General features: G+C 35.6%; 2 protein-coding genes across 3 annotated transcripts; one reads left to right on the forward strand and one right to left on the reverse strand.

Annotated features, from left to right (window-relative positions):
* Positions 1-861: 861 nt before the first annotated feature.
* On the forward strand, positions 862-5,783 carry LOC125661720 (putative nuclease HARBI1). 2 transcript variants are annotated; one of them, XM_056156142.1, is made up of 5 exons: positions 862-1,473; positions 2,198-2,310; positions 3,124-3,235; positions 3,974-4,356; positions 5,519-5,783. In XM_056156142.1, the coding sequence occupies exons 1-4, from the start codon at positions 1,047-1,049 to the stop codon at positions 4,354-4,356; spliced, it is 1,035 nt and encodes a 344-aa protein (XP_056012117.1). In that variant the 5' UTR covers positions 862-1,046; the 3' UTR covers positions 5,519-5,783. The 2 variants fall into 2 exon arrangements, with proteins under 2 accessions (XP_056012117.1, XP_056012118.1); XM_056156143.1 differs by having other exon boundaries at positions 5,540-5,783.
* An 11-nt stretch (positions 5,784-5,794) lies between these two features.
* LOC125661742 (uncharacterized) lies at positions 5,795-8,724 on the reverse strand. The gene is made up of 3 exons (XM_056156144.1): positions 8,129-8,724; positions 6,259-6,326; positions 5,795-6,029 (listed from the first exon to the last, which is right to left on the reverse strand). Exons 1-3 carry the CDS (start codon positions 8,332-8,334, stop codon positions 5,857-5,859), a joined length of 447 nt encoding a protein of 148 aa, XP_056012119.1. The 5' UTR covers positions 8,335-8,724; the 3' UTR covers positions 5,795-5,856.
* Positions 8,725-11,802: the final 3,078 nt, after the last annotated feature.

Consider the following 11,802-nt stretch of genomic DNA (forward strand, 5'->3'; position numbering starts at 1 on the left):
CTTGTAAGAACTAACCCCCCCCCCCCAAAAAAAAAACCCAAAACAAAACAGAGTGCCAAAGACTGGAGTCAGATTCGTCTAAGGATAAGAGCTATACATGAGCGAAATAATCCTTAATTTTGAAATGAATTTCTAAATCTTATCACATCAATTGAATATGCATCCGTATTTTGAAGCTAGTAACGAAGTACTTAGCTACTGGGCTGTAGAGACCCTTGGGGACTAACAGTCCACCAGCAGAGGCCTTGACCACGGGTCGTGATGTAAAACTTATACGATACCAATTTTGATGCACCAGATGCGCATTTCGACAAAGAGAAATGGCGGATGCACCTTTTGCGACAGCGACGGAAGATGAAATTCAATTAATTCTTCAATTTTGGGACAGAAAGAACATAAAAAGAATATTTGTTCATCTTTTTTTTTAGAATCAATTGTATAAAAGCTAGTTTACATATTTCTATTTCATTCTTGTTAAAGCTGTTATACTCAAGTCACGTGATTCTTGGTCTTCTGATTTGTTTACGTGATGGCAATGTTCACTGATTTGACTGATGATGAAATACAGAATTTATTAGGTGAAAAGCAGAGCAGATACACGAAAAATATAATTATCAATTAGGATATTGGGTATTTTTTCTTTTAAACTAGTGGAATCGGTGACAAATGTGCACAATCACATTTTCCCCTTCAAAGTCAACAAACCATGTGCATCTTGTAAAACAACCTAAGAAATGAAGGTGTATAACAAAAGTTATTGACTAATTCCTCTGACAACAGCTGTTTTGTTTGCCCCTCCAACGAAGATCCGTTCTTGGGTCATACAAAACAGCTGGCTCCGGGGCCATAAAACTTAGCTAGCTCACTTTTGAGACCAAAATCTGAGACCGTCTCAGATTTCGGTCTCAGTCTCAAGTTTGGTGTGCCATAAAAAATTCTCGTCTCAGTCTCAATCTCATATTTCTAGTTTGATCTCACTTATGAGCTCAGAAAGTTAGATCGCTGGAAAGGTGTCTCAACTCCGTGTTTTTTTTCTCACTTTCAATATGGCTTCCGCAGCTGCCCGATTGAATCGGTATAACATCATCCGTAGGAGAAGAAGAGCGCCCCGGCCCCGGATTTTTCAAGATAGATCCAATCCCCTAGAGGATTTGGAAGGTGATGAAGTTTTCATTCGGTTCCGGTTTCGTCCAGATACAATTCTGTGGATTGTTGGCTTAGTATTTGATGATTTACAGAGACAGACCCATCGAAATTGTTCCCTACCCCCTTTGCTACAAGTCCTCGCCGCCCTGAGATTTCTCGCCACTGGCTCGTTTTACAACATTGTCGGAGAGTCTCTTGGGATTTCAAAGTCAGCGACAGGGAGAGCTGCTCGGATGATATGCCGTTTGTTATCATCCATGGCTGCGCGCTTTATCAATTTCCCAGCCAACTTGGATTCGTACAAACGTACTTTTTTTGAGATTGCAGGTAAGCATTGCATTATTTGAGTAGGGTAGTATTCCGTAGGGGAACCAGTCTATTTCAGGGTTAGACTAATTACTGCACTGCTATGTTAAGGTTTGATATATATATATATATATATATATATATATATGTTATTGTATTTCGTTTTTAAAGCTAATTGTAAGGTATTACAAATATTTCACGATATCAGTTTGTAGTGGATAAACATGTAAATAAGGAAATAAATAAATATGACCAAGATATTTTTCTCTCGGGTGAGTGAATTACCCTGGTCGAGTTATTTCCCTTTTTGTTTGTGTGCTATGTACACGGAGATTATTACACATTCAGTTCACACAACGATTCAACGTGACAATGCATTCAGCTTCTATCCTATGTTTATCTAGTTCACGCACCTGAAAATTCAGTGTTCCTATACAGCTGTAGATGTCCTCGAGGATAAGTATATTTGATTAATTTAAAAAAAAAAGAGTTTTAATCCGATTTTCCTCTGTTTTGCATTGCACATGTATACAACAGCCTTGACGGATGTGTTGCTTATGAAGCTTCACTTTTGTGGCTATTCTTCTTGTCAAAGTCCTATTTCTACATTCAAACTTCGTTGTATTGGCTGCTTACATCCTCTTTTCCCGAAGCAATAAGTAGAAAATAAATTGGTGAGGTATATTGTACAAGTATATCACTATCGGAAATGAACAATGTGCCTTTAAGTCTTCGTATTTGATAGGGTTTCCGAACGTTGTTGGCTGCGTGGATGGCACTCAGATCAAGATCAAAGCACCAAGTGAAAACGAGGGAGATTTCATCAACAGGAAAGGATTCCATTCACTTAATATTCAGGTACTCATACCCCACACAAGAATGTTTTTGGATATAAACTTGAAAAGTAGTAAAATGTAAAGCAATGGGGTCGCAGTTGATATGCAGTTATACTCTATTCAATAGCTTATACAAACCATTAGATCAAGGTTTTAATTTATTAAAACCGTAAGGCGCATTTCCATGTTATTTGTTTTTTCATGCAGTCAAATTAGACATTGTTTTGTACCCAATTACTCATCTGCTCCAGGTATCTTGACCAGGGATCATCCCTGTAAAACTTAATTTCGTGCAGATAATTGTCTTTACAGTATATTTTTAAGATTTGAAACACGAGAATTTTTTTTTTTTTTTTTTTTTTTTTTTTTTTAAGGTTCATACAACATTTATTCACATTATGACAGTCAGGGTTTTAACATCATGCCCTTACAAACCCAAACTTAAGAATTTTTTTGAGTGTGTTGTTTCAGAATTTTTAATTTCATTTTTGGTGTATATATCATTCATGCTGTGTACTGACCTGGATATTCCCTAGCTGCAGAACTGTAGCTCTCTGAAAAAATATTTTGACATAACAGAGAGCTACAGTTCTGCAGCTAGATATTCCCATGAAACCAAATATTTTTATGTTCCCGAGATCGAAGATCGGGGGGGGGGGGGTATTGTTTTTGTCCAGTCAGTCATACTGTAATTCTGTCTTATCAGGGGCATTTGTGTTTCACAAACATATCTTGTAAATTTGCAGTTGTAAAAGGCAGGTATAATGTTAAGTAATTGCCATATATTGCTTAATAAAAAACAATTGTTGACATTCACAATTAATCATTATTGTAGATGGTATGTGGACCCAATTTCAATATCACCAATGTTGTGGCCAAGTGGCCAGGGTCAGTTCATGACTCTAGGATGTTTAAGGAGTCTCTATTATGCAGAGAATTTGAAAATGGTATGTTGATATTTTTACTGCAACAAGGTAGTACCAAACAGATGCGTAAAAGTTTTCCTGAAGTTCAATACCTTTGAAACTTTGATATTTTGTTCTAAGGAACAAAACCTCTTATAAAAGAAATCTATCATAATAATTTTTTTCTGTACTTAATTTCAAATGACAAGGAATCTGACCCCATTAGAGTAATGTGAAAGTTACAACCTGATATGCTTTGTCATCTTGGTCATATTTAACGAGGCCAAAAAAAAATGTTGGTTTCCACTCCACTTTCACCTCAACATTTTTGATGATCGGGAAGTATTTTTTTTTTATATGTTGAATCATTTTTTAATGATTTTAATTAGTATTCTACTATGCCTAAAACATAGTGATTGCCTAGTAATCAAATAAAAAGTTATAATATGGTAAACAAAAACTGTTTCTGTGTTTTATAATCTGTTAGTGCATTATAAATAACTTCATAAGTCAATAAATATACTCTTGTTGTAGTGATGGCATTTGCAAAATCTATGAGAATGGGGAAAAAATGTGTTAGGCCTAAGGGTCAGCAGAAATTTGTAGGGTCAGTCGGAAAAGTGAAAAGCAATATATATATTTTTTTGGCCCGATTTACATTCTGCATATCATTTAAAGATTTAACTTTGGCATTATAGTATATATAATAATAGCAACTCTTCTGAGATGCGGGAGTCTTATTGCTGTGTTTCTGACAATATGCATTGTTTATTGATATAGGGCATATACAAGGCATACTGTTGGGGGATTCAGGATATGCTCTCAAGAAGTACCTCATGACGCCATATTTGAATCCCTCAGATGTCCACCAGGAGAGGTATAATGGTGCACATTGCAGAACTAGGGTTCTCATTGAGCAAACCTTTGGCATATTGAAAAGAAGGTTTGCTGGTTTGCATACAGAGCTGCGACTTTCCCCAGAAAGGGCCTGTAATGCCATTGTAGCTTGCTGTGTGTTGCACAACATTGGAATTGTCAGGGGTGATATCCTACAGTTTAGAGGGAATGATTGTCCCCAGAATCCCACAGACTACGCTGAGAGAAATGTTAGAGTTCTTGATGGTAAAGCAGTACGGGACCACATTGCAAGAAATTACTTCTAGGTAAAATAACATTTAGTCAAAGTTATTTTAAATTTTATTCAAACCACTAATAATTTTAATCATTGTTAAACAACGTCATTTTCACTGTTGAATATGACATACAATGGTAATTTTAATCATTATCAAACAATACCATGTTCACTGTTGATTATGTCCCACAATGGTAGTCTCTATGCACTTAACTAGCTCAGTATTTACCACAGGTAAACTGTAAAGAATACTATTTTGTAAGATATAGTATTGTTTACATCTATTTATTTACACTGTGCATGTGTAGTTATTCTAATTAAAATAAGGACTGATCAAGCAGTTTATAGAGCCTTTTACACAAGTAATAATAACTAAAAGCCATTGTCTGATTGCTTTGTAATCGTTTATTACCATGAACCATCCAGTGCCTAGGTTCAATGCGTCTACACAGAATTGCTCACAAATTATCTGCAGTGTGACATACACAGAAGACAAGACAAGACAGGATATTCAAAATAACACACAAATCTAATCATGAATTACATCAAATCAAATATAATTATAATGATACATGTAATAATAATATTGAGGATAAGAATATATTTGGAAATGGTTTTGTTCAGTAATTCAGGTATATCATATAGAATACAATACTTTTGATCAGTCAAGTTGTTTTTTTAATTGGAATTTAACTGTCATGTTGTGCATACCACCCTTCCCATTTCAGCTCACCTGTTCAAATTTACATTACAGTTTCCTGACATAGTGCAGATTCAAGTTTGTTTAAATCATGACCCCTGGGGATAGGGTGGGGTCACAATCTAGGATCAATGTTTTACATGCAAATATATAAGGAACATCTTTAAGTACATGTATGACCAAGGTGGAAGTTTTTTTACCAAACACAGACAGACAGGCCAAAACTAGATGCCACCATATTGTCGATTCCAGATAAATATAATAAAGCCTGTTCTAGTACATTACCTACATGCATTTAAATTTCTGAAAAATGAGACAGAGACAGGTAGGATTGAAATGAATTTTTTCGCATTTCTAGAAGCTCTATTTCTGATCTAACTTTCTGCATTTTTAATTTCATTAATTCCATCTCAAATTCTAATTTCTTTTTCTCTGTTACAAGTACATCGCGATGTATGGTGTCAATTTCTCTTGAATGGCGTTTTTTTTACAGAGGGTGTGTTCATCTCTACAGGTCGGGGACAACACCCTGAGGCATTGGAAGTGGATGGTCCTGACTGCTCTGCATTCATTGATGGTCCTTCCTTCTCTGCAGTTGTCGTTTCCTCTACAATTATTGCAGACATTCTACCATTAATTCTCTAAAACCAAGTTTGGAGACACATTATTTTTTTAGCCCACTTGACCTGAAAGTTCCAGTGAGCTTTGTTGTCTGTCTGCTCGTAAACTTTTCGACAATTAAAGTTGAGGCTCTCATATATGACATTGTTTGTATTTTTATTTTTTTACTAAAATACACTTTCTCAAGTAAATTTCAAAATCTGTATACTATTATTGCTTACCTATGTGCAAGCTTACACTTGTCTCCATCCCCCCTTCCACTCCTTCTAAAGATGGCTTTCCAGATAGAAATGCCAGCATGGCCTCATCAATGGGGGAAGGAGATGGGGGCTTTGGACCTCCACCTGTCGAGGGATATTTTCCGCTACTGTTGATTTTCTTTGCTGTAATAAAATGGCATATTTTAATTTAAGGTAGCTCACTACACAAAAGCTTATACTCTTTATGACACTACATGTACGTCACAAGATGGCGATTTAAATGTTTTGTTCATATGTGTTGAAATAAATTTTTGAGCCACCTTAAATAAGATTTAAACATGTGTAATTATATAAATCTTAATTGAACTGATGCACAATTAAATATTTATATTTGCCATAAATCCATGTTTACCTCGCTGCTTCATATTTGACCATTGCTTCTTAGCCTGTTTAATGGTCCTCTTCTTGCATGCCCCTTTCCTGTGAATATTGTATACATAATTTTCTTATTACATAAATCAAACTTGAAGCTAATTAAATGTTCCACTGACACATTTACTTAAACTTTTAGAATAGATTTAGATCATAGATATGAATTAGAAGTGTTTGATAAAATATCTTTATATACATATCTTGAGAATAAAATCCCTTTAAAAGGGGGGGGGTACTGTGTACAATTGGTAAGTTCAGGCTTAAATTGTTGCCATGTAATACTAATATGAAATTGGAAAGGGGAAGTATCCAACTTCACCATATTTGCATTTGAATTAGTAGTGAATTTGAAAATGAAAATAAGTTGGGGTGGGTGGGTAGTTCTGATATCCAGATAACTATAAGGCTAGTACAAGAGTGTTTCCTAATGATTATATAAAGTAAAATAGAAATATTACAGAACTTGAAACAAAGATGAAGTTATACAATGATGGTCTTGCACTCTTGTGTATGTTTGTTGTAATCAAGTAGCCTGGTCTGAATGCAAGGGGAGTCGGAATTACATGACACCCGTTTTGATAGTTCCATACGTTGGTCTATGAATGTACTGAGGTTTCTTTTAAAAATATGGTAGGATAAGTGATAACATTGTTTAAGAATCATAGTTTTGGAAATCAATGCGCCCCTTGAGTCCAAAACCCGGATCCCCTTTTCATATTACCGAATCCGCCTCTAGAAACAATTCTATAAATAGCATTTGATACTCACTCTGCACATCGACAAAAGATTCAGTAACGCCAATCTAATTAAAATTAGATCTTTGATCCGCTCATGCAATCGATTGCATGAGCGGATCAAAGATCTAATTTTAATTAGATTGCAGTAACGCAGGAGTAGATCTACTAGATTTTTTAAGCGATCGGTCAATTTATTTTTCTCAAAAACAACATAAATGAGAGTATTCTTTGTCTAACACATATCGCACGGAATGCACAGAAGTATTAAGAAACAGAATATGCCCCATACCTTGATTTTGAATGAAAGGAGATCTAGTTACTTTTCTCAAACACTTAATATCGAGTACCTACGAAAATTCACATGGATGTTTGTTTCATGAGCTGAATTCAAGGTGTGAAATAATTTGAGAAAGAACCATGATAATCTGTCACAAGAATACATAGGTACAGGCAAATATACCTGTAATTACAAGTAGATCTAACTATATATGATTTCCATATCATTTCATTATCGTTGTACCACAGGAGTTTGAAATTTTATCGATAAAGTTAATAAAATGTACTTGATTGACCAAGCCATGCATGAGATATGCGTACAAACTCCTGTGGTTATACCAACGATTCTGATTGACTGCGTTTTTGTTAATCGTTTCATTGACGAGAGACTCATACATGGACAGAGGTATCATAAAAAAAAAATGGAAGGAAAACTTGCGTATTATGCGCTACGAAAAGAAAAATATATTCATTCCATTACTGAATCTTTTCACGGTGATAACGAGCGTTTAAAAAAAAGTGTATGATAAAGATCTACATAAAAAAATTATATAATTCATCATTCAATCTAATTAGAATTAGATCCTTTGATCCGCTCATCTACTATCGCAATAGCGATAGTAGATGAGCGGATCAAAGGATCTAATTTTAATTAGATTGTTCATCATTCGGATATCATGAATAAATATCTAATTTCAATTTATTAGTCGGGAACAAATGATGCAAAACTGACAACCAAGTTCGTGTTTGATGGTGTAAATTATAAATTAATAACTCTTTCTTCTGTCTTTAGGGGGGGGGGGGGTACTTCAATTATACAGACTAGCTTGTACTTACGCATTCACTGTGGCAGTCACCGCTTGCCACGCGTTTTCCTTTTCGTATTTCCCACTCTGGGAGCCTTTGAATTTCCCTTCAATTATTTCAATTCTTGAAATTACTTCTTCGTGAAGAATTTCCTTCTCCAGCTGACTCCAGTAGGGCTCGTGGTTGCTGCTTTCTGAACTTTTACTAATTAGATTAGCGATATCCTTTTCGGCCATAGCGTTTTTTTTTTATAAAATAGCAGCTGACTTATAGATGAAACGACGTAATTGACGTCAACAACGTCAAATTTGACGTAACAATAGAACAGTTGTAAAAAAAAAAAAAAAAACAACAGCAGCATATTTCTTTAATTTTCCATGCATTGCGCAATATTTAGTGGGTGTGGCATTGCAAAATATAAAATGTAAACAACACATCCCATAATTCAACCAATTTCCTGCTCAGTTTCCATGGTAATGATCTCGGTTTCTGTCTCAAGTTAGAAATTGCTAAATGAGCTAAAACTAGCTTTATGGCACACCAAAAGTGAGACGGTCTAAGTTGAGTTTAGAAAGTGAGATTTTTTTTAAAATCTCAAAAGTGAGCTAGCTAAGTTTTATGGCCCCGGAGCCTGGAGTCCTCGGGGCCAGTCAATAACTGTATACTAGTGATCAGTCACAAAAATACTGTGATAAACACCACTCTGATTCTATATACAAGTGTAATGTACTCTGAAGTTGACAAAATATGCTGGAGTTCCTCATTGACAATATCTTCGTAGTATTTGGTAATCAGGTCTTTTTGAATTCCCATGGACACAAATTGTGCTCCTTTGTTAGCTGACCCGTTTTTATATTCTTATGAAGCAAAATTTATTCAAAAAATTCTACGCGATAAGAAAAAAATCGCTTGCTGTGGCCTTCATTGGGACATTTAGATATATCGACAACGTTTTATCTATTAAGAATAATAATTTCGTTCTTATGTCGATTCGATATATCCTTGTAACGTCGAAATAAAAGACACCACAGAGTCGTCCACGTCTGCTTCGAACTTAAATATGTTATTGAAAATAGATATTAACGGGAAACTAAAAGCTCAACTTTATGATAAACGGGATGATTTCAGTTTCTCCATCGTCATCTTCCCATATTCATGTAGCGATATTCCATTATCACCTGCATATGGTGTTTATATATCTCAACTGTTTCGATACGCAAGAGCTTGTTCAGTGTATGATCAGTCTTTAAATCGAGACAGGCTACCAACAAACAAGTTGATGGTGCAGGGGTTTCAACTGTCTCGTTTAAAGTCGGTATTTCGCAAATTCTATGGTCGTTATAACAATCTAGTTTGCCAATACAGCCCATCATTGGGTCAACTGCTGTATGACGTGTTTCATACCGATTGTTGGGACGTTCTTGGCACAGTGATTTTAACTACGGATAATTCCGTTTACCTGATCAAGATATACCGGGAGGGCTCACGGCGGATGTGACCAGTTGACAGGGGATGCTTACTCATCCTAGGCACCTGATCCTACCTCTGGTATACCGAGGGGTCTGTGTTTGCCCAACTATCTATTTTGTACTGGTTTTAGGTCGCTGTTCGTTATCTTCACCTTTCATGATACAGCCAAGGGACACAATCATTCGCCACTTCAAAATCGCTGTCGTATTTTCGCATCGCGCACATACGCTCGGGAATGTTTGATCTGCTCAAACATTAAATAATAAATTCTTATTTAAATACTTCCTTAAAGTGCTTTTCGCCCTTTTCATTTCAACAAATTTGACAGGAATTATGCTGTACAGATCCTCAATATAAGAGATGGGTATATTTTCCCAGACAGTTCGAATTTTCGCCATAAGCTGATGTTTTGTGTTGATGAATTCGGCACGATGTTCTTTTAGTTTTCAACCAAATACTCTCAATTATATTGAAGTCAGGAGACTGAGCAGGTCATGAGATTGTAATCTTATTGTTATTGGTAATGTATTCTTTTACCAAACGAGTCCTATGTACAGGGGCATTGTTGTCAATGAAAACGTACTGGTTATCTGGGAAATGTCCCGCTAAGACAGGAGACAAATTATTGCCAAGTATTTCAATGTATTTGTCGGCATTTATACCATCTTCTACATCAGTCAGTGTTTCATTTTCTTTAATATGCTGTATGACTGTTTCAAACTGATTGTTAGACGTGTTTCATACCGATTGTTAGGCCGTTCTTGGCACACTAATTGTGACTACGGACAACTTCGTTTACCTGATCAAGATATAGGGTTCACGGCGGGTGTGACCGGTCGACAGGGGATACTTACTCCTCCTTTGGTATGTACAGTGGTACGTGTTTGCCCAACTCTCTATTTCTATTGCTTATAGGAGTTATGAGATTAATCACTGTTCGTTGTCTTCACCTTTCATACAAATACAACCCAAGTTCATGACACTTATTCTTCGTTGTGATGAGGGACACACCAGTTGTGCAGTATACGTTTTTCATTTTTTTCCAGATATAAACGTTATCATTTTTATAATTACTATCTGACTTTCATCACTAAACACCCATCTATTCAACTCATGATCAACTTTCCAATTTGTCCTTTCCTTACGCCACTTTCTTGTTGACTTCGCGAATCACTTTTTTCTTGGCAACCCTTCGTTTGTATTCCATCTCCTGACTTTTTCCTTTTATAGTTTTGGTAAAAAGTCTATGAGTGTTTCCTCTCATTCACAATACCAGTTATGTCTTAGTAAGATTTTCGTCTTTTTCTTTAACTTCACGTGAAAGTTTGTTCATATCTCTATCTGTAAACACTTTCATCCTTCCTTTTCCTCGCTGATTTTGTTATGATGCTACGTATTGTAGATTTAGGTATTCCTAATAGTCTCTCCAAATCTGTTGTGTTTCCATTCTCCATATACGCATTTACAATCATATTTCGGACGTGAATGCTCAATTCTTTTCCTTTCCGACCCATGTTGTTTTTTGCAACTTTATAGACAAACAGTATAGCAGACGTAATAAATCTTATGCATACGTCATCAATTTTAATATGATTACACAAAGATAAGAAATAGATTGGGGATATCTTGTATCTAAAGATAGCGCGTAGCCCTAGTTCTGTGACCATGTAAGAAAACGTGTCGCGATTTGCTCATAAGTGGCGAATAATTATGTTCCTTGACTGTAGCATGAGAAAGAGAAATAATCACAACTTAGATAATACCGTATATTAGGTTTTTCCAGCGTGTATCTAATTTCCGCTTTGTTCGCGACGATTTCCGAATCGCGGAAAATAAATCCGCGTAAATTTGATACAAAGTTTTGTTTTTGTAATAGAGTTATATTATGATAGCATACATGTAATAGTACGGTGAAAGTTCTGTGTTCAGTGTTTTGTTTCCTCCTATATCCGACAAGAGCCAGGTAACGGGTATGTAAGCCTCGGTGTTTATTCAATAAAGGACAAGCTAATTAAATGGGCCACGTTCTGTGCTTCAATCACTGTATAATTATACCCGAGCAACTCATACATGTAACGGTACATAAACTGAAAATAATTATCGATGAATATTTTGTATTAGTACCATTATAGCTAACGAACAGTGATTTACGTTACTATACCGCCAAATTGTACATATTTGCAATATACTTGAGTGTAAACAAAAGTAAAAAATTGTTTTTGAAAACTGGTACG

This window comes from Ostrea edulis, chromosome 2 (assembly GCF_947568905.1).
Source record: "Ostrea edulis chromosome 2, xbOstEdul1.1, whole genome shotgun sequence".
NCBI lineage: Eukaryota > Metazoa > Mollusca > Bivalvia > Ostreida > Ostreidae > Ostrea > Ostrea edulis.

Coding starts and splice junctions, on each gene's coding strand:
- LOC125661720 (XM_056156142.1), top strand. CDS start 1,047: ATGGCTTCCGCAGCTGCCCGATTGAATCGGTATAACATCATCCGTAGG. Junction 1,474..2,197: donor TACTTTTTTTGAGATTGCAG/GTAAGCATTGCA, acceptor CGTATTTGATAG/GGTTTCCGAACGTTGTTGGC. Junction 3,236..3,973: donor ATGCAGAGAATTTGAAAATG/GTATGTTGATAT, acceptor TTATTGATATAG/GGCATATACAAGGCATACTG.
- LOC125661742 (XM_056156144.1), bottom strand. CDS start 8,334: ATGGCCGAAAAGGATATCGCTAATCTAATTAGTAAAAGTTCAGAAAGC. Junction 6,327..8,128: donor GTGACTGCCACAGTGAATGC/GTAAGTACAAGC, acceptor CAATATTCACAG/GAAAGGGGCATGCAAGAAGA. Junction 6,030..6,258: donor GTCAAATATGAAGCAGCGAG/GTAAACATGGAT, acceptor ATTTTATTACAG/CAAAGAAAATCAACAGTAGC.